Below are 23,621 nucleotides of genomic sequence, written 5' to 3' on the forward strand. Positions count from 1 at the left end.
GATCATTACTATATATATATCATTTAACGGAAAGTCTCAAGAAGCAGTATGAGGTTGTCCCTAACTGTGAAACTGAATTGCTTCCAATGCTAAACCTTAAGGTTTGATATTGAAAAGATACATCAAGTCTGTCATTGCGGTTTTCTATTCTTTTCCTCTTTTAGATTCTCAGGAAGCCATAAACACATCTAAAAAGTAAATCATTTGCATTTCTACCGGTCAGCATATATATATATTTTTTTAATTCTGCAAAACCTAGAATGCCGTCTCAGGAATAACCCTTAAACCCCCTTGTCTTGGAGGCAAGTTTTAGTTGCATAAAAACCAGGTGTACTGCCAAACAGTCTACTGTAGGCTGCCAGTCCACATAGGGGCTACCAAATGGCCAATCATGACCCTTATGTAGCACCCTGTGGGACTTTTTTCATGCTTGTGTTGCTTCCCAACTCCCAACAAGGTTGGGGACCCCTGATCTAAAGTAGACTATACTGAAATACTCCCAATGACCTGAGGGCCCCGAATTGTAAACAGTTTGAACTACAAACAGTTGTTCCAGGACAATGAAAAGATCAATCTTTAGATACAACCACACAGAGGCAAGACAACATTAAATGTAATATTTACTCTGATTTGCCATTCAGCAATAAATTTATACACCGTATACAGATGGAATGAACCAGACAGCAAACTATTGCACCAACTTCACATAAAATATAACACAAAACATGCCCCTTGTAGTAATAGCCTGGGAAAGGCATGTCCAAATAAAACCATTGATCTCAAAACGGGAAGGATGACAGAAAATCTGATGCCTGGGAACAAATAAAAATGGTAGATTGGGTGGGAGATGTATCCTGCAGGAAGTTAGATTAGGGAGTAGAGATGAACCAAAAGTAAGCAGGTGAAAAATGACCCAAAAATAGACAATGCATTCCTGCACTCTTCTACCAGTTGTTGACAGCAGTGCCTATGGGGCACAAGGTGGCAGCAAAGTGAGATGCATGGGTCAGACAGCAGGAAAGAGTGCTGGAGATGGCAAAATCAACATCAGTGTGCTGCAAAGGCCTAGATATCACTAAGATATGTCACATGGGGTTTCTAGAATTTAAGAGAAACAGGCACAGCTACACAATAAATATATGCATGCTACAAAGCATGAACACATAGTGGACCATCTTGCACCATGCTTACACACAAAATCAGGGTTATTAGATAATATCTAGATGCTGAATGCTCAAGATCTTGCACCGATAAATCCCCCAGTCATGTCAATGTATGGAATAAAATTGGCATTTATAGTACTTCTATTTCATCTCCGTGCCTTTGATCTCAAAAACAAAGTAGCTGCCCCCTTCCTGTGAGTGACCCCATAATGGAAAAGGATCGGTGAACAGCACACATGGAGGGGAGTGGTGTAAGTACAGGGGCAGAGAACATGTGGAGATGAGTGAGGCTGCTCAGTGCTTGGCAGATGAGTCTCGGGGGTAGAATTCTGCAAGGGTGCTCTGGGGAATTCTCTTCAGCAACTCTTTGGGGAAAATTCGAAGAAGCTGCCATCCAATATCCAGCGTCTCGTAAACTGTGCGGTTGTCATATGGACCTGAAAGGGAGCAAGAAACTAGGTTACAGTGACTGCAAAGGCATACAGCATAATCACTAATACAACTATTATAACAATTAATACAATAGACTGCTGTAAGTTACTGTCACAGGATGGGTCTGCAGGGACCGACCAAGGGTAGTTTTCCAAATGAAACCTGTCCTTGCTGCTGTTCACTTTTCTCCTAGGCGGGAATGGCAATTATACTGGCACTATTATTAATTTACAGGCGGAGGATGGCTGGAAGCCCATCAAAATAACCGTGTGCCTTCTGCCACCCAGTGGTAAAATGTAAGAAATGTAACACTAATCTTCCACCATCAAGGTAGCGAATCAGATTTATCATCTCATTTAAGAGAGAGGGTATTGAAGGGTTAATGTGGGGCCACGTCAGACCTCCCCCGGTGCCCCTTACCGCTTCCATCCATCCATATGTAGCAAAGCTGCTATTATCCTTTAACGAGGAGCTGGTTTCCAAGGCAACGGACGGCCGCCCACACACATACACATGCCCATGTGACAGTCCTGTGAGAGCTATTTAAAGGAAGGCTGGATGTGCAGCAAAAAAAATGGGTGGCTGCTCCAGGCCACCCGCAGGCATCCTAGTGCCAGATTAATTAACCTCTTCAAAGCCTGACATATAGAAAGGCAGAGATCTCACATTTCCCATTATGGCCTCTGATCATGAGCTATGCCAAAGGGTTCAGTTAGGTCACCGAAATGATGATTTTGTTCTATATCCGTAACATGGGAAAGATTAGAAAAACAATCCTGTTCTGCTTGATGAGTACCAAAAAGTGTGTGGGCATCAGAGATACATCATCAAGTCATCACAGAAATAGAGAGCATTGTGCTGCCATCAGAGAGAGAGTGCATGTGTGGTTTATCATGGAGAGAGTATGGGCATTAGAGAAAATAGGTGGCATGGGAGAGAAAGAGAGTGAGTGAGGGCATCAGGGAGAATAAATGTGTGGGCATCAAAGAGATGGAGTGTGGGAATCAGATAAAATGGGAATGCTGGCATCAGAGAGAGTGCATGTGTGGTTTATCAGAGAGAGAGAGTGCAGGCATCAAAGAAAACAGGCATGTTGGCAGAAAGAGATAGAGTGAGTGTAAATGTGTAGACATCAGAGATGGAGTGTGGGCATCAGGGAGAGTAAATGTGTGGACATCAAAGAGATGGAGTGTGGGCATCAGATAGAGTGAGTGTGGGCATCAGGGAGAGTGCATGTTTATCAGAGAGTGTGGGCATCACGGAGAGTAAATGTGTGGTTTATCACAGAGAGATTGCGGGCATCAGAGAAAATAGGCATGTTGGCATGAGAGAGAAAGGGAGTTTGGGCATCAGGGAGAGTAAATGTTGGATATCAAAGAAATGCAGTGTTGGAATCAGATAAAATGGGCATGCTGGCATCAGAGAGGGAGTGTGGGTATCAGGGAGAGTAAATGTGTGTATATCAGAGAGGGAGTGTGGGTATCAGGGAGACTGCATGTGTGTATATCAGAGAGGGAGTGTGGGCATCAGGGAGAGTAAATGTGTGTATATCAGAGAGAGGGAGTGTGGGCATCAGATAAAATGGGCATGCTGGCATCAGGGAGAGTGCATGTGTGGATATCAGAGAGAGGAAGTGCAGGCATCAGAGAAATCAAGAATGAGAATCAGTGTAATGCAAGAGTGAGTGTGAATGCCTTAGTGTGTGTAAATCAAACACACAACACAATAGTTGGGAAAAAGGAGTTAAAGAGTAGGCTTTCAGAGAGCAAATTACGCTAATGCTTAAAGCACTGAAAATGAGTGAAGAAATGCAAGGGCAGTGCTACAAATAGAACCATTCTCTATGTATACAGTACGAAAGAGTTACACTGGTATTACCTTGCGCAATGAAATTCTTTTCAAATTTCTGTAGAAACTCCAAGTAGAGAAGATCATCGGAGGTCAGAGCCTCCTCTCCAACTACGGCCTTCATGGCTTGTACATCCTTTCCAATTGCATAGCAGGCATACTGCAGAGAGAGGGACAGGTACAGTATGTGAAACACATGGTGGTGAAATATGAAGAGCAGCTTGGGGCCCCCAACTGTAGGCTTCAAGGCAGGGGCATGTTCCATGTTGAGGGGTTAACTAAGAGTCTAGAGTCACCAAAATAGTTCTTAAGACAGACAAGGCTGTACAAGTCGGCTCAGACTCACCGCACACTGCCTTCAGAACAGTTGACCCTTCAGAACAGTTGACTATGCCCTGTAAGTGTGAGCTGGTAGTTGAGATGTGCTAGGGAATTAGATGTTGATGCCCTCCAATAGTAGACCAAACCATCTGGCCAAAAAATTAAAGGATAAGTAAACATGTGCTGTTAATATGAAAACATTTTGTAACAACGCCAACTGCTGGTCAGTTACTGACCAGCAAGTAGTCAAGGAAGTTGTCAGGAGAAAGAAAGAGGCTGCTCTGATGTTCTTCTGCTTAGGAAAAATGTGAGAAAGGTTTCTTTTTTTTCAAAGCAGAAGAACATCAAAGCAGCCTCTTTCTTTCTCCTGACAACTTCCTTGACTACTTGCTGGTCAGACTGGTCAGAAACTGACAAGCAGGTGGTGCTGGTGTAACAAAATCCATTCATATTAACAGTACATGTATCCCTTAATATCTTGGAATCAAAAGAAAAGAAATAATGAATGTAAATTACAAAAGGGCTTAGAATAGCACCCTCATCAATTTTACATTTGCTTGTTTTAAATGTTTACTTATCCATTCTACTGCTGACTACATCTATGGTGCCTTAAAGAGAACACAATAACTGTAATGACATCACTCAGGATATACTGTGTTGTTGCAGGTTACTCTTGGATCTTGAGATTATAAATATGACTGGAAGCTTATGAGAGATCATGAGGTGCTTGCAGCCTGCCCAAAAGACTACATATGTAAGGCTAAACCAATAAGCAAAATAAAGGCCCCTTAAATATAAAAAGAACTTGTATTTTACTGCGCCAATCTCTTGAAATGGCAGAGTTACAAGCAAGCCTCCATATCTCACATCCAGCTTGTTCATTTGTACGGGATATGACAGACAACAGATGGCACATAAGTCTCTGACCGGGACGACTATAATACCATGTAATAAAAGCTTACTAATACAGTGTTTCTCATACTGTGGGTAAAGAACCCCTATGAGAAAGGTCACATGTGAAGTTTAATAGGGGTGGCAAATATCTCAGATACGGAATCATTTATTCTGACTGATTTGTCAGTGACTTGTACTTATGCCGTACATGTAGGGGAAGATTTATTAAGAGTCGAATTGAAAATTCAGAGCCCATGTTCCAATGAAGGTGTTTTAAACCAAAGAATTCTGTGGCTGGTGCTGTCTGTGAGTATACTGGTTCAAGAGAACAGTGTGAAGTGGACATTGAATAACTTGCACCTAATTGAAGCTAAAGCTGAATACATGGAGCATGCTACTTGCTGCAGTAACCCGCAGTAACCCACAGCAACCAATCAGATGTTTGCTTTCAGTGATTCAGTGAACCTGCAGCTGGCTAAAAAAAAAAAAAGCTAATCACTGATTGGCTGTTATGAGTTATTACCCAGGTGCAAAATTGCCCATTGTGAGCCTAATGACTTTTCTTAAATAACTTAAGGTGGCCATACACGGGCCGATAAAAGCTGCCGACAGACCGTGTCGGCAGCTTATTGGCCCGTGTATGGGGGCCCCCGACGGGCTTCCCCGATCGAGATCTGGCCGAAAGTCGGCCAGATCTCGATCGGATGGGATTAAAAATCCCGTCGGATCGCGGCCGCATCTGTTCGTTGATGCGGTCCCGCGATCCGACCGCCCGTTTGGCGAACGCTAGGATCCGATCGTTGGGCCCTAGGGCCCACGATCGGATCAGCCCGATATTGCCCACCTCAAGGTGGGCATATCGGAGGGAGATCCGCTCGTTTGGCGACATCGCCAAACGAGCGGATCTATCCGTGTATGGCCACCTTAACTTAATGTTAGCCTTTCCTTCTCCTTTAATACCCAAAATAAATGCAACCTGCTAATATATTATATGCAGCATATAGTCTGATTTTCTATTGCAGCTTGATTCTGCCGTCAACCTGCATTTCCAGCTGGGTACATCACAAGGAGAGGGGGTACTCTAACGCTGTTTTTTAATAAACTGTTAAGGTTTATCATAGTATGGGAAAAACAAACTGTAGAGCTTCCACTTTTGCATTTAGTCCACTACTTAAGCCTGTTACACCTGACAGGTCAGACTACCTTTCCGCTCCGATACAAATGAATCTCTGCAGAGCGCATGCAATTTGTTACAACTGAAAAATTCTTTCCCTTACCACAAGTGATCATAAAAATTTGCACAAAAAAAAGGGAAAGCAAACAGAAAGACTTAACTAAAAATGTATTTTGAGCTATAAAAACGTACTTCAACTATGTCAAGCAGGAATAACTTACCAGCTGATTAGATACATCGGAGTGGTCCTTTCTTGTCATGCCTTCCCCAATGGCAGACTTCATCAAACGGGAAAGCGAGGGAAGCACATTTATGGGTGGGTAGATCTGATAAACAAATATGGTATTCAATATTGCAGTTGGGGTGCACGCATTCAAAAGTATTAGATTGCAATGGTATTTTTTTAAGACTTACCTGTCTGTTGTGTAACTGCCTGTCCACGTAAATCTGTCCTTCAGTGATATATCCGGTCAAATCAGGAATGGGGTGAGTGATATCTGTAATGAACAAGTAACCAATTCAAATATTGAACTAAATAGATTTCAGAAACAATTATGCTGTAGGTCAAGACCATAGCATTAAGTCAATATATGTGCTCGTGTGTATATGTCCAAAAACATGGCTACATGGAGGCCAGAATATTACTGATTAACTGGCCTATTCAATTAAATTGCAGTTTGGATTGTTCTAAACTGAAATGTGACCCACTGCCTAATCCTTAAACTGCAATGTGGGGTGTTTAAAACTAAAATACTGCAACCAAGAGTATAAGACGCAGAATGCACTACATTTCCCAGCATCCACTGCCTTTAAGGGTGATTAGGGAGAGCTGGTGCTAATTAAATGGTAAAGAGAAAGGAGGAATGTGGGTTTTTATGCCTAAAGTATAGAGGAGGGGCAGGCAATATTTGATTGACAGCTGAGATTTTTAAATGGGTTTACAACAGCTATGAATGCTTTAATAAAAAAATGTTTAATTTGCAAAGGACTTTTATTATACAGCTTTTTATGTCGGGGTGACAGGTCCACTTTAAGTCGACTAGAAAATGATTTAAACACTAAATAAACCCAATAGGCTGGTTTTGCTTCCAATAAAAATTAATAAAATCTTGGTTTGGATCAAGTACAATGTACTGATTTATTACGTATCATTTATCATGATCATTTATCATACTTGTAAATGCATTTCAACAAAGATAAATATTTTTAAGTCAATCTGTAAATTGAGAAAGTTATTTAAAGGAAAACTATACCCCCTCTGAACAATGTAGGTCTCTATAAAAAGATATTGCATAAAACAGCTTATATGTAAAATCCTGCTTCACATAAATAAACATTTTCATAATAATATACTTTTCTTTAGTAGTATGTGCCGTTGGGTAATCATAAATAGAAAACTGCCATTTTAAAAAAATAAGGGATCCTAGGATTCACAGTGCACACAAACAAACCAAAAACCATACATGCTAGGTCATTTGAGCCAATTAACAGACAGAGTTCTGTCTTTTGCTTCCACAATTCTTCCTGTTACAGTTAGAGCTGTAGTATTTCTGGTCAGATGATCTCTGAGGCAGCACACAGACCATCACAAAATGGTTTATCAATGTAAAAAATGTAATAGAGCAATATTTATTTAAATATATATGCCAGTTTGGTAAGATTCTTTAATATGCCACTTCATTTGATTAGTAGATCAGTTGCCTTAGTATTATTTTGTAGGTAGTTTTCCTTTAAGTGATATTTCTGTTGTACTGCTTCTAAAACACCAAGCAGCAGCTGAAGGGATACATGCTTAACCTTCATACGCACATACTGACCATGACACTATAATGCAAAATATCCCAATGAAATTGGGTGAATATAGTTTATTGGAGGCAATTTGTGTACTGAAGAGGTGACAGTGGGCCAAGAAAATTACCTCGTTGTTTCTCAGAAGTGGAAGAGAACATTTCCTGTATCTCCTAACTTTCACCCTTTTATCATAAGTCTAGTAAACAGTAAAGCAAACATAATGGGTTAGGATGAACAGACTCCATTGTTACAGATGATGGTAGGCCAGCAGATAAGATATCAACATGGCCCTACTGTACTGTTATAGCAGTGATATTATTGGATGACTAACCAATTACCTGCACTGTGTTACACCAAAAATATTTTTTCAGGAGAGGACCAAAAAATGTCTTTGCCAAATATTGGGTTTTTATGAGCTGTTCTTACCATCGTTAGGCATGGTTAGTATAGGGATCTGAGTAATAGAACCATTTCTCCCCTCCACACGCCCAGCTCGTTCATAGATTGTAGCCAGATCAGTGTACATATAACCTGGGAAACCTCGGCGACCAGGAACTTCTTCTCTAGCTGCAGATACCTGGAAGGGAGAGACAAGATTGCCCCTTAAATATTGGCTGAACTGCTTCTGCTTTTGTTCTTAATTTTGCTGTATACTGGAAAGAAACATAACACAATAAATGACCTCAAACCTAGCATAAGGGAAGCATCAGCTCCAAACAGAAATACAAGGAATAAAAAAGATATAGTACAGCAATATCTGCATGACACTGGGCAGAGACAAGACATGATGCTGCAGCCTCCAGATATCAACATGGATCCATGTATTGCCACCATACAAGAGGTGGGGATAAAAATAGAGCATTGTTCAAATGTAAAGTTTTTTTGGATTAATATATTAGATTGTGTAGCCCAGAGGGCCCAAGTGGTTATTAGCTGATTTCTGTAATAAACAATTAACAGGCATTTTAAAAGACACTAAAATACAGTATTTAATACAATTGTAATTACTTGCTTTTGGCACTTGCTTCGAGTTTAGAAAAATACACAAATGGATTCAGAAAAGCAGATTTCACATAATGGACACTCAATAGTGCCACCATGTGGTGAAAATGAAAATGTAATATAAGCTTCAGCATACTGAAATAAGAAACTTTTTAAATACAATCAATTAATTTCTGCATTGTTTCTGAAATAATTAACTATATGTTCACATCCCCCTTAGCATATGTTTCTTTTTATTCTCTCTTCATTCAGCAGTTGGGTGTCAGATATTTATTGACAGTTAGATCCAATATATCTTATAGGAGGGGGGCTTCCTTTCCTAGCAGATGAACTAGAGCTTGCTTAAATAACTGTTTCCAGTACAAACAAAATATAACTAAATAACTGCCTTTTGCAAAAATCCTGCATGTAGAGAGACATGATTTCTGCTGATTTTAATAGAGTGAGCTCTAATACATCTTCTGCCAATCAGACATAGGATGTTTAGTAGTTAGATCCCTAACAAAAAAGGGTTTTGTTTCTTCGACATGGATGTATTCAGAAATAATATCTGTTGTGTGTTACTTTGTCCTTACTGTACCATACATACCAAACTGTAGGAAAGGAGGAGTAATAAAAAAATATTTACCTCTCTCAAAGCCTCAGCATAGGAACTCATGTCAGTCAGGATAACCAACACATGCTTCTCACACTGATAAGCCAAGAATTCCGCAGAGGTGAGCGCGAGACGCGGGGTGATTATACGTTCAATTCTGTAGGGGTTTAAAAAAAAATAAAAAAGACATTTCAGTCTCTAATATTTTCAATGACATTATAGGCAATTGAATGTGACAGCAAAGATCTGGACTTACGTTGGGTCATTGGCCAAATTTAGGAAAAGACACACATTGTCCATGGAACCATTCTCCTCAAAATCAGACTTGAAGAATCGAGCAGTCTCCATGTTAACCTGGTGGGAGAAGTATGTGATGGTCCTGAGCAGCTTGTTTTATCTACAATCTGATTCTTTAACAATGCAAAAATAGAACCCATACAGCCAGTCTAATACAATGTATCATGTTTATTATTTCATTTGAGTTTCTAAATAGTTTATTTTTGGTGGAGGCTCTATCTTTTGAAGCATTCTCTGTAAATTTCCTTTTCTCCAATACAGAATTTTCATTCTCTATACTTTCTGCTCCTGGGCTTTAAGGAGTGGCCACCTTTAGACCGATTCGACAACTTATCTGCCATTGTATGGTGCTTCTCAACGACGGGTCTTCCAGATCGATATCTGGCCAAGATATCGATCGAGGAGGTTTGACTTTTCTGGCAATTGAGGACCACATCGGCTAATTGATGCGGTCCTCATCCCATTGGTGCCCAGTCTCTTCATTGTAATCCAATCGTTCTGCCCTAGGGCCAAATGTTTGGATTAACCAGATACCAACCTGCCATTGGTGGACATCTGCTCATTTGGCGACCTCGCTAAACGAGCAGATCTTCTCTTATTATGTCCGTAAGTGGCCCCTGGATCGATAGAATACATTTTAGTCAGGCAAATAAGTGTAAAATTTGTTTGATGTAGCAACAGCCTCCTCTAGTGTTCCCATTCAGAAACCAAAAAATCAATCAATATGGAAATTAGATGGGCGAAAATTGTACTGAAAATGTAAAGAGCAAAGATGTGAACTGAAATATATGTACATCAGTACTAAGTAGTAATATAATTAGATATAGGCATGTGTTGAGTACCAGCTTTCTTTGCCTGCCTCTACTCCCAGGCTCTTTCTATTCACACACCAGTGATGCAGCATACTTTGAATTTAAGATGTGGGTATCTTCTAATGATAAAAATCTGACCTTGTTCTAATTATGAGATGCTTACCCCCATAGCAGCAAAGACTATGGCAAAGTTATCCTCACTATAATCCATCACATCTTTAGATTTCTTCACCAGGCCTGCTTGGCGACAGATCTGAGCTGCAATCTGTTGACAAAAATAGGCATTGTTAGAAAAGTGAACTGTTTATTACTAACAAGTTCTTGTAGCTTCTTACATCACACACCTCATTATGTGGAAGACCAGCAGCAGAGAAAATAGGGATTTTCTGACCACGGGCAATGCTGTTCATACCATCTATAGCAGATATCCCTGTTTGGATCATCTCTTCAGGGTAGATTCTGCACTGGGGATTAATGGGCTGCCCTGCAACAGGCAAAATGAGGGTGAGATTTTATCATGAGAGAGAAGGGCAACTTACAAATGGAGTAAATCATACCACATTCTTGTGCATGATCAAGAGGGACAGTTGTAGCTCTACAAAAAAAAAAGTGGTCTCACCCATTATATCCAGATAATCCTCAGCTAAAACACTAGGACCACGATCGATAGGCTTTCCCGAACCATTAAATACACGTCCTGAAAACAAAGAAGCATCAGAAGGATTAAGTCCAGTAAGGGTCAGAGAGAAGCAAGACCCTCGAGGGGCAGACGGGCTGAATAGAATAACACTGTAGTGATGGCAAAACTAAGGCATGCCAAATGCTGTGGAATTAGGACTATGAAAGATTCAGCACCTACTCTTAGAGGCCCATTTATCAAAGTCCGAATTTATCTCATTATTTGCTGAAAAATACTCTTACCAAATCCGCACAGGTTTTTCCCCCTTTATTAATCAATACATTTTCTCAAAAAATTTCTGTGCGGGAAAATCGTACAAATTTTCTGGATTTTTGTCCATAAACCACTAAATCTTCGGATTATTGCACAAAACTTAGCGCAGATCAAGATATCTTCGGGACATCTCCCACTGACTTATATGCAACATCTGCAGTTCTAAGATGCCGGGTTTTCAGATTCTGACTTTTTCCATCCCTGGGGAATAATAAATCCCATAGAATTCGAATTTTTCAGGGTTTTTGGCATTCAAAGTTTAATCAATAACACCCTTGGAGAGACTGTGCAAAATGTTGCACTAGCTTGCCATTGTTGTGCATAGGACATAGCATTAGTTTCTTGCCATTTAACCAAAAAATGTTACAAGCAATGCTCATTTGCAAGCAATAAATAGGAATCTGACTGACAGACAGATGGGATGTAGAGGAAGAACATCTTTCTGAAAATGGTTCAACAGCTCTCAATGGGGGGAAATCACAAAAGTGGTGATACTGAGACAAAATGAAAAAAATTGTATTTCCCTCCAAATTTTAAAGTTTAAAATGGTGTTCATTTTTATGTCATTTGAAAGACAAATTCATAAAAGTGTCTGAAACCGTCTTTCCTTCACAAAAAAATTAAAAGTGGTGGTTGAGTCGAAATGTAGGCGGATTTCTGTTTGTGAATATGGAGAAAGTATTTTACACAAGTTTACCACCACTTTTACTTCAAAAATGGTTTATCTCCACTTTTGTGAATTCCCCCCAATGTGTTGGTCAGAAATGTAAAGAGCACATACCCAACATGTCCTCGGATACTGGTGTCCTGAGAATATCCCCAGAGAACTCACATGAAGTTTTCTTTGCATCAATGCCAGATGTGCCCTCAAACACCTGGGAAGCACGAGACAAGAGGAAGGAGAAAAATTATGGTCAAAGAATCAGTCATTCGGCTGCCAAATGCAACGGCAATTCCCAGAGATAACTTGCAGTAATCGTGTTATATTTTTAAATGAACACCACTATCTAGTGATCGAGTGTTGCTGCCTCATACATTAAAAGAAGTGCCAGATGGGCAGAATACGCATCTCAGAATTAAAGGCTAAATAAACCTATAAAACAACTGAATGTAAAATTGATGAGAGTGCAATTCTAAGCACTTTTGCAATTTTCATTCCTTATTTATTTTCTTTTGATTCCAAGATATTAAAGGATACATGTGCTGTTAATATGAATTGTTACAACAACGCCACCTTCTGGTCAGTTTCCAATCAATCTGAGCACCAAGTAGTCTAGGAAGTTGTCAGGAGAAAGAAAGAGGCTGCTCTGATGTTCTTCTGCTTAGGAAAAAAATTAGAAACCTTTCTCAAAGGTGAATGCAGGAAGTCAGAAAGGGACAGAGCTTTGGAACTCACCTGTACCACAGCTTTGGATCCGCTGACCTCAAGTACCTGCCCACTCCTCTTTGTGCCATCTGGGAGAGTCAGGTGAACAATCTCGGAGTACCTGGGAAACTGAGGTAAAAAATTATTATTTGCAAATGGTGCCAAAGGCGGCAATTATAAGTAAAGAGGAGAAATTGGGCGATAGATGGGTAGAAAGAGTGACCTAATGGCTGAAAGAATTTTATAAATGCAATTTTATTTTGGGGGGGTTAAAGGGGACCTGTCACATAAAAAAGTTGTATAATAAAAGGCCTTTTCAAATTAAACATGAAATCAAAATTCTTTTTTTTTATTAAATCATTCATAGCTGTTGTAAACACATTTAAAAACCTCAGCTGTCAATCAAATATTGCCTGCCCCTCCTCTATGCCTTAGGCATAGAGGCGGGGCAGGCAATTACTTTCACTTTCCATTCTGCACTTCCTAGATGTCACTGCTCTCCTCTCTTACCATCTAATCAAAATGCTGGGCACAGGCATAAGGTGCCCCATTCTGCCGCATAAACAAGATACTGGCATGATGCAAAGCTTACGTTAATAAATGGCTCCTGCCTGCTTGCTGCAATTGTTTAATTCCCCCATGTTGGGAGAAAATGTCGTTAAATTTAGTTTTCTTCTCTGTTTTTGGCGTTTTAATGACACATTCATGAAAGGGTTTGTAAACAGTTCTTACTTTCACCAGAACATGAAAAGTCGGTATTTTGGCGGATTTCTGTTTGTGAATACAGAGATTGTATTTACTCCAGTTTTAACACCACGTTTACACCAAAAATATGCTTTCTAAACTTTCGTGAATTTTCCTGCCATGTGTTTTAAAGGGGAAGATATATTGGATCTAACTGTCAATGAAACACAACTCTTGCAAGAAGACAGAATGAAGAGAAACAGATGCTGAGAGAGAGAGAGAGTGAAGATAAACTTGATTATTTCAGAAACAATGCAGAATATTTAATTGATTGTATTTACAAAGTTTCTCATTTCAGTATGCTAAAGCTTATATTACATTTTTATTTTCGTAGTTGTTCCCCTTTAAAAACAGGTATGCTTTACAAGTATAAGTGAAAGCTTTGGAAAGTAAACAGGTGATCTAGAAGTCGGCCTATCATTACCTTGACATTGTCTAGGATAACCAGGGGCCCATTAACACCAGACACTGTGCGATAAGCTGCAAAAAAAGGAAAAATAAAAAACACAAATGATTAATTGAAGCCTGTGCTGTCATGAAAGAAATAGTCACCAAGGATATACACTGTACAGAAGCAAGGCTGCCCCATATGTAGCAAGTTAAATGTGCAGTAATACTGATCATTACATGACTTTTGTTTATAAGGTTTATATGTGGACTCTCAGAGAAACTGATTTTAACATTTCTTTTTCAGAATGTGTTAAAAGGGTGGTTCACCTTTTAGTTAACTTTTACTATGCTACAGAATGGTCTATTCTAAGCAACTTTTCAGTCAGTTTATTTTTTTATAGATTTTATTTTAATTATTTGCCTTTTTTAAAGGACTCTTCCGAACTTTCAAATGGGGGTCACTGACCCTAACTAAAAAGCAAATGCTCTGTAAGGCTATAATGTATTGTTATTGCTGCTTTTTATCAGTCCTCTTTCTGTTTAGGTCCTATCCTATTCATATTCAAGTTTCTTATGAAAATCAGTGCATGGTTGCAAGGGTAATTAGGACCCTAGCAAACAGATTGCTGAAATTGCAAACTGGAGAGCTGCTGAAAAAAGCTACATAACTCAAAAATCATAAATAATAAAAAATGAAAACCAATTTAAAATTGTCTTAGAATATCAATCATACTAAAAGTTTATTTAAAGGTGAATAACCTCTTTAATTACCTGCACCAAACTGAGGAATGGCCTTACACAGATATAAAAGCTCTTGCCATATAATTAGTGCTAGTGCAAATGGCTCCCAGAGGAAGGCGGCTGTTATATACAGCAGGCTGGCAGTTGGAGTTATGCACAGTATATAAATGTAAATTTTGCAGTAAGGTGCAACGATCCCAGGACTCTTGTCACACAATTACAAGTTGCAGCACGGCTTTGTGAAACATTACACTGTGTACAGGTCATGGAACACTATTTAATTCTAAAGCGGGGCTACATATGGGCCAATTTGGCTACACACACTGGTACTCAAGAGAGACCAATACAGGATCTGATTATTGTCACATAAAGCCATTCTATGTATACATTCTAATGGTTCCAGTCCTTCATACACCTCCCTGCTGTCACCACATTCCACTGTAGCATCACAAGGCCTAGAATGACTACTTATTAATCACGGGGTATATACTTCTAGCACACAAGTCTGAAGCCCTTCAATAGAACCTCAGGGACAAGGTTCAAGTTCTGTTAATGTATAAATACAGAAGAAATACAACAATTATGAGTAATAACAACATTCCATTTCTGTCTCCAAAATAATTTTCTGTTGTCTGTTTATACAGCCTGTCCATTGGTTAGCGGCCGTTATTCAAAATTACCTATTTAGCATATTCTACCTGTTTTTTTGAGGCACATTGTATCCAGCTATTACTGAAATGCACCCAATGTACCCAGAGGCTTGCAGATCCAAACGAACTTCCACTTCTTCTATTACATTCCTACACACAGACGGGGACAAGCGCGCACACAGACGGGGACACACAGACAGACGGGGACACACAGACAGACGGGGACACACACAGACAGACACACACACACAGGCAGACACACACACACAGGCAGTCACACACACAGACAGTCACACACAGACAGACACAGACAGACAGACACAGACAGACAGACACAGACAGACAGACACAGACAGACAGACACAGACAGACAGACACAGACAGACAGACAGACACAGACAGACAGACAGACACAGACAGACAGACAGACACAGACAGACAGACACAGACAGACACAGACAGACAGACACAGACAGACAGACACAGACAGACAGACACAGACAGACAGACACAGACACAGACAGACAGACACAGACAGACAGACACAGACAGACAGACACAGACAGACAGACACAGACAGACAGACAGACACAGACAGACAGACAGACACAGACAGACAGACACAGACAGACAGACACAGACAGACAGACAGACACAGACAGACAGACAGACACAGACAGACAGACAGACACAGACAGACAGACAGACACAGACAGACAGACAGACACAGACAGACAGACAGACAGACAGACACAGACAGACAGACAGACAGACAGACACAGACAGACAGACAGACAGACAGACAGACAGACAGACACAGACAGACACAGACAGACACAGACAGACAGACAGACAGACACAGACAGACAGACAGACACAGACAGACAGACACAGACAGACAGACAGACACAGACAGACAGACACAGACAGACAGACACAGACAGACAGACAGACACAGACAGACACAGACAGACACAGACAGACAGACACAGACAGACACAGACAGACAGACAGACACAGACAGACACAGACAGACACAGACAGACACAGACAGACACAGACAGACAGACACAGACAGACACAGACAGACACAGACAGACACAGACAGACACAGACAGACACAGACAGACACAGACAGACACAGACAGACACAGACAGACACAGACAGACACAGACAGACACAGACAGACACAGACAGACACAGACAGACACAGACAGGCACAGACAGGCACAGACACAGACAGGCACAGACAGGCACAGACAGGCACAGACAGGCACAGACAGGCACAGACAGGCACAGACAGGCACAGACAGGCACAGACAGGCACAGACAGGCACAGACAGGCACAGACAGGCACAGACAGGCAAATTTTACTTCCCCTTTTCTATGTATTATGACATCCCCTCTTTTCCAGGAACTTTTAGTTTAGAGGACATTCATGATTAACCCATTAGGGCCAGGGCAAAACATTCATCATACTGCTCCTTTGTATCTTATTACTCTTTACAAACCTGTTAGCCAATCTGAAAGTCCTACAATGATTGGATGTCAGCAGTGGTGTAACTAAATATCAATGGGCCCCACAGCAAATAATTTTATAGGCCCCAAGAGATTGACCTGTTTTACCAAGTTTTATTGAATTTGTATATGAATTAGAGCCTCGTGGGGACCCTTTACCTTCTGGGCCCCCCAACAGCCGCAGGGTCTGCTTCCTCTATAGTTACGCCCATGGATGTCAGTGTGAACAACATTAACTACTGGACAAATATTCTTCAAATTGGCAAAACACTTGGAAGTGTACATGACTTATACTAGCAAAGTTCCTCACTTAGCAAACAAGGCCATACAAAATCTGCTTTCATGATGCTTTTATATGGGGTAATAATGTCTGACCTTCATGCTCTGCTACATAGAGAAGTACATGAAATGTTTTCACTGAAGCATTTTTATTGCACTTTAATGCAATCAGCTCATCTGTTGTCTAAACAAAGCCCCAATGAGTCTACAGTAACACCAGTATGGGATGAGTTATCAGGAAACCTGTTATCCAGAAAGCTCCAGAATTATGGAGAGGCCACCTCCCATAGACTATTTTATCCAAATAATTCAAATGTTTAAAAAAAAATTTTTCCCTGTGTAACAATAAAACAGTAGCTTGTACTTGATCCAAAATATGATATCAATAACCCAAATTGGAAGCAAAATCAGCTTATTGGGTTTATTTAATGTTTAAATGATTTTCTAGTACACAATGTGTAAAGATCCAAATTACAGAAAGATCCATTATCCAAAAAAAACCCAGGTCCCTAGCATTCTGGATAACAGGTCCCATACCTGTATATATTCATGATTTGGGTGAGAGCCCTACAAAAGCATGAAGGTAAAGGTATTTATGCAACAACAAAAGCTTAGAACAGAGGGGATTGAATATAAAAACGGGGAAATAAATTTCTGTGCCGAAAAATGTAAGTCTTTCTAAACGTTAATGCAAATGAATTGGATTATGTTGGATCATGGGGATTTTTTTTTTTTTTTTTTTTAAAGAAGAGATTTACTTTATACCCTTTTAAAAACACACCCCTATTAAAGATTACCCACAAATGCTTCTTGGGTTTTTTTTTTATTTTATAGTGTTGCTGGCCCTTTAAATTGCAGAGCCTCTCCAATGCAATATGACAACCCGAGGGACACGCACTGGTGTCTTCGGGCAGTTTCGGAATGAAGCAGAATGCAGTTACCCGTGTCCAGCTGGCTGATTGACCTGGCACAGGCCCTGAGGCTCGGGTTGGGCACGTGAGCACACAATTGAGCAGAAAATTACTTTAGAAACAACAAGCAATGGAAGAAACACTACTGAATAAGTGAAAGCCTTGTTTAAAGAGGACATAAACCTCAAAATGCAATGTATAATAGAAGTAATTGTAATTATAAGGACATTTCCAGTGGACGATCATTACAATTTTGTTTGCTTTATTTGTAACTGAATGCAGATTCGGTCTGTTTCTACTCTCTGCCCTTGTGGGTATGACTTTTGAAACAATATAGCATAAAGCAGCTATCAGGCCTGTGAATATTGTATTATCTTACATTGTTACAAAAGAATGAATATCATATTGTATCTCCCAACAAGCACAGGTTAATGTGGCTATCATTGTAGCACACCATAAAGGGTTAAATGTCATATTTTGAGACAATTTGCAATTGGTCTTTTTTATTTGTGTTTTTTTTAATGATTAGTTGTTTTTTTTACAGCTTCTATTCAACTTGCTATTTCAGCAGCTATCTGGTTGCTAGGGTCCTAATTACCCTAGTAACCAGGAGGCAATTTGAACGAGAAACTGGAATATAAATAGGAGAAGACCATCTGAAAGCAGGAAAGAATCAGAAGAATGTGGCAAATTATTAAAAAAAAAACTATAACAAATAAAAAACTAAGACCAGTTGCCAAGAGTTTGCTATTCTATAACATACTAAAAGTAGGAACCACCCCTTTAAACATATAGATGTGGCATAATGTGTATACATTTAACCCTTTGTGTCAGTGGCATACCTAGATATTACTGGTCCACACAGCACATTATTCTTCAGGCCCCCAAAATGTCTCAAGGTTGACCTGTTTTATCAATATTTATTGAAATTGTATATGAATTAGGGCATCATGGGGCCCTTATACCTCCTGAGCCCCCCTGCAGCCACATGGTCTGCTTCCCCTGTAGTTACGTCCCTGCTTTATTTGCTAGCAAGTTTCTGCAAGCTTTGAATAAACAGAAACCTGAAATAGTAGAATATTTACAAAAAGTCAGGAAGCCAGCTATGGAGGCTGCCAAACCTGCTGGGCAGCTCTACCCTTTCTGTACAGGGGGAGCAGGACCATTCAGGAGGTGTCTCAATTACAGTTGAACTTGAAATCAGCTAATCCTACTTTTATCTATTGTCTATGTATTTCATGGAACAGGCAAGGATCTCTATGCTGCAGCATACATTTAATTGTAACACAAGGGTGCACGTGCTGCAGTTGTTACATATCAGCTTGCATTACAGAAATAGGAGGTACATTTAGGAGGTTTATATCTGTCACATTCAGACAAAGGATCATAAAGAGCAGAGAGAAGTATCAAATGACATGGGAGGATGAGGAAGAGGACAAGGATGAATCAGGTTCTGTAAGTCACATGACGGGCAAGCATGTGATCAGCTCAGTCACATGACAGTAGAGGGCCCATATACAATGCACTTCCCTTTGTGCAATCTGCCATCCAGAGAGATCTGGAGCAGGGATCTGACAGATTCTATAAAATCATATAGCAGAGATGCTAAACGATTACAGGTATGGGACCTGTAATCCAGAATGCTCCGAACCTGGGGTTTTCTGGATAACGGATCTTTCCTTAATTTGGCTCTTCATACCTTAAGTCTACCAGAAAATCATGTAAACATTAAATAAACCCAATAGTCTGGTTTTGCTTGGTTTTGGATCAAGTACAAGCTTCTGTTTTATTATTACAGAGAAAAAGGAAATCATTTTTTTTTAAAAATTTGGATTATTTGATTATAATGGAGTCTATGGGAGACGGCCATTCCGCAATAGGTTTCCGAATAATGGATCCCACACCTGTACAATGTAAAGAAGCTGGATATCACTAGATATCGCTGGTATTGGTGCAGTCCAGCTCCAGGGAACAGGATGGCGGGCACAAACCAGTGGCTACCAGTATATATATTATATATAAGCATATCCTGAGCTGTTTATACAGGGACAGCTGCAGTATTTACACAACACCAAAGTGCCACTATCTGTTGTGACTGCAAACACTATGCAATAAAAAGCACTGTAGGGAATACATACTCACACCAAATACACACGGTCACACAGCCATAGCAATCAGCCCGAACACGGAACTATCCGACTTGACTATATCATAAATACCCACAGCATGGGAGTTCACCAAAAGTTGGTTCAATATTTGCACGTTGGTGTTATGATTGCCTGTTGTACCAAAAGCTTTTTCTATTTTAAGGATATCACACGGAGAGCCACCCTAAACAGCTCGGGGACCCATTTTTTCATGTATATATACAGATTTATAACAGTTGTAATGTAACCGTAATAAATACAGTTCATGTAATATATGTTTAATTGAAAAGCTGGAAATAGAAGATAAGAAGAGGGCTCATTTATAAACAATGGGCAAACATCTGGCTAGTAACCCATAGCAACCAATAAGTGTTTAGATTTTTCCAGCCAGCTGCAAGCAAATCAATGAAAGCAAACATCTGATTGGTTGCTGTGGATAACTGCCCAGGTGCAAATTTGCCCAGTGTTTATAAATGACCCCCCTTAAGGTGTACAAGCTTTGACCACTCATTTTTAACACACCATGGCAGCTTTTAAAGGCCACAAGCACTTCAGACTCACCAAGACAAAAGTAGCAGTTACAGGGGCCCCACAGCAAAATCAGTTTTTAAGACTATCCTAAACCCTGGAGATAAGATATTTTCCCTAAGTATATATTGTTAATGGTCAGTGCACCACTGGTCCCCTATACTTTTGCCCCTGACTTAATACATTGCTTTAAAACAGGGACACCTTCAGCACAACAAAGGCATTGAGAGGCCCAACAGGGAACTATTAGGACAGAGGGAAGTAGAGAGATGGTGCCTAGAAAGTCTACACATATAACTGCCCTATCTGCTGCCTTTAGAACAGGGGTCCCCTACCTTTTTTTTACCTGTGAGCCACGTTCAAATATAAAAGAGTTGGGGAGCAACGCAAGCGTGAATAAAGTCCCTGGGGTGCCACATATGGGCTTTGATTGGCTACTGGTAGCCCCTATGTGCATTGGCAGCTTACATGAGGTTCTGTTTGGCAGTACACCTGTTTTTTTTTTGTTTTTTGTTTTTTTGCATTTAAAACTTTTTTTCAAGCCTGGAATTCAAAAATAAGCCCCTGCTTTGAGGCCACTGGGAGCAACATTCAAGGGGGTCAGAGAGCTACATGTTGATCAAGAGCCGCTAGTTGGCATCACTGCTTTAGAGTGCAATTCTTTGCAGCTGGTGAACTTTTTACCTACTACCATACTTTTTTTCTGCCTGTCACCTAAAAACAGATTTAGAAGCAGCTTTGTGTCCTGCTTTAAAGAGGAACTATCTTGAAAATGTAAATTTAATATAAGCTTCAGCATACTGAAATAAGAAACTTTCTAAATACAAGCAATTAAAAATTCTGTACTATTTCCGTAAAGTTTATCCTCACTATTCCTCTCTCAGCATCTGTTTCTCCTCCTTCTGTCTTCATTCAGGATTTGGGTGTCAGATGAATGATCCAAAATATCTTATAGGGGGGCTCCTTTTGCCTAGTAGATGTATTATAGAGCCCACTCTATTCAAATCACCAGACATCATGTCTCTCTAGATGCAGGATTTGTGCAAAAGGCAGTTATTTTGTTTATACTGGAATCAGTTATTTAAGTAAGCTCCAATACATCTGCTAGGCAAAAGGAGGCCGCATATAAGATATTTCGGATCTAACTGTCAATGAATATCTGACACCCAACTGCTGTAAGAAGACAGTATGAAGATTAACAGATGCTGAGAGAGGAATAGTGAAGACAAACTTGATTATTTCAGAAACAGTACAGAATTTTTAATTGATTGTATTTAGAAAGTTTCAAATTGGAGTATGAAGAAGTTTATATTAAATTTATAATTTTGCAATACTTCTCCCTTTAAGAAACCTTGTTCTACTAACTTAGCCTGCCTGTATATTAATTATTTTGAGGCACACACACAGACACATATATACTGTATATATACTGTATACATAATATTAATTATATACGTGTGCAATCATTTTGGTAATCATTATAGTATGTAAACAGATCAGTAGAGCCTCCTGTAGAAACAGAAATAGTTCTATTTAGGGATAAAAGTGTAAATGAGAATTTGCAAAGGGACTGAACACTCTAATGGCAGAGCTGTCAGTGTCAGTACAATATATAGAGAACAACAATAACACAATTAATATCCCTTCCCTCCCCCTCCATGACTTACTCAGCCTGGGCTGGGACAGGTAGTCTCTGCTGACCGCCTGTACATGTTCTCTGGCAGCTGCGCCTACGGGATTCCCCGGGCCGCCCTTAACTCCGGTTCCAATCTCACCGCCCCGCATTACACGCACCGCCATCTTCTCAGCACTTCAGACTGCAGCCGAGATAGCCGCAGCTGATCCTTTTTATAACTTTCGTGACGTCACTACCCTAGAACATGCGCGCCTGGTAAGTCACGGGGTAGGAGACGTGGAGTCTTGCGTTCCACCGCCATGTTGGAATACCTCGATGGACCGGGGGGAAATCCCTACAGCAAGAAAAATGCATCAGCGATGTAAACGTGAAGATTTTTGAATACTTTGACTGCAAAAGTATAATTGCTAAGCAGGAAAACCTATGTGGTCGATGTATACCTGCTACGCCGTAGTAATGCTGTTACTTCCGGGTACTTAACCCTCTGGGTGTAGAAACATGGCTGTCGTTGACAGTGTCGCTGTCCTTGGTGCTGAAAAGAATAACCCTGCTTCGGTTTAAACTTGCTTTTTAACAGAACACGTACGTTTTTGACCGTAGTTAGAAAGGGACAAACGCTCAGGACCAAATTCCTGTTGTTTTAAATTTTTTTTACATATATTGGGGCAAAAAGAGCTCAAAGAAGCCAAAATCTGCAATATGAAATGATGTATATGAATTATACCAAGAGCTGAAAATGAAATACTGAGCAAATACAACCCCCTTACTCTGGGCAACTTCTCTTTCCATTGGTAAATTGTTTTGCTGCTGGTGGCCCAAGGTCATTTGTTATTATCACTAAACATTATACATTTTCTGACAGGTTATAAATATAGGTATTGGTTTTGTGTGCCCAAGAATACATCACTTATAATCAAGGTAAACCCTCCTGATTTTTCAAAAAGTGTTCTGGTTTTGTCCATCCTCTCCAGGTCTCCTGCAGTAACAGCCTTGAATTAACTGTAACACCTCAATTAAATGACCAAAAACCCTTCTGAAAATGATTTCAGATGCTGGTAGTGTTTGGCAGAGCTTGGGGCAAGTACAGTACAGTACTAAAGTGCAGTAAGGAAAGAGAGGCACAGGGGATCATGGCAGTGGTGTAACTAGAGGGCCCCCTGCAAAAAAATCTTCAGAGGGGCCTGGCGCACTTCGATCCCCAGCCTCTCGCCTACTTCCCATCCCACCTCTGCACTGCTCCAACTTTTTTTTTTTCAAATTTGTTTTTATTTAGTTTTAACTGTCGTACATACAAACAAACAAAAAGAAAAATGAAAATAAAAATACAGATATAGATTCACACAGTTGTATACAACAGTCAGCATATAAATTCAGATGTTTTGTGCCGTCTATATGACATCCTGTTATTAAGACAATGAACATGAATCAT

At 40.1% G+C, this 23,621-nt stretch overlaps 1 protein-coding gene across 1 annotated transcript; it reads right to left on the reverse strand.

The window, feature by feature from the left end:
- Positions 1-602: 602 nt before the first annotated feature.
- On the reverse strand, positions 603-22,367 carry atp6v1b2.S (ATPase, H+ transporting, lysosomal 56/58kDa, V1 subunit B2 S homeolog). Its single transcript, NM_001087144.1, is given in 14 exon segments — positions 603-1,600; positions 3,474-3,603; positions 6,054-6,158; positions 6,247-6,329; positions 8,050-8,200; positions 9,254-9,377; positions 9,477-9,574; positions 10,493-10,594; positions 10,674-10,813; positions 10,949-11,026; positions 12,063-12,156; positions 12,678-12,776; positions 13,816-13,871; positions 22,224-22,367. Coding segments are annotated over 14 exon segments (1,536 nt in total). The 5' UTR covers positions 22,357-22,367; the 3' UTR covers positions 603-1,457.
- Between the last annotated feature and the right edge of the window lie 1,254 nt (positions 22,368-23,621).

This window comes from Xenopus laevis, chromosome 3S (assembly GCF_017654675.1).
Source record: "Xenopus laevis strain J_2021 chromosome 3S, Xenopus_laevis_v10.1, whole genome shotgun sequence".
Classification (NCBI taxonomy): Eukaryota; Metazoa; Chordata; class Amphibia; order Anura; family Pipidae; genus Xenopus; species Xenopus laevis.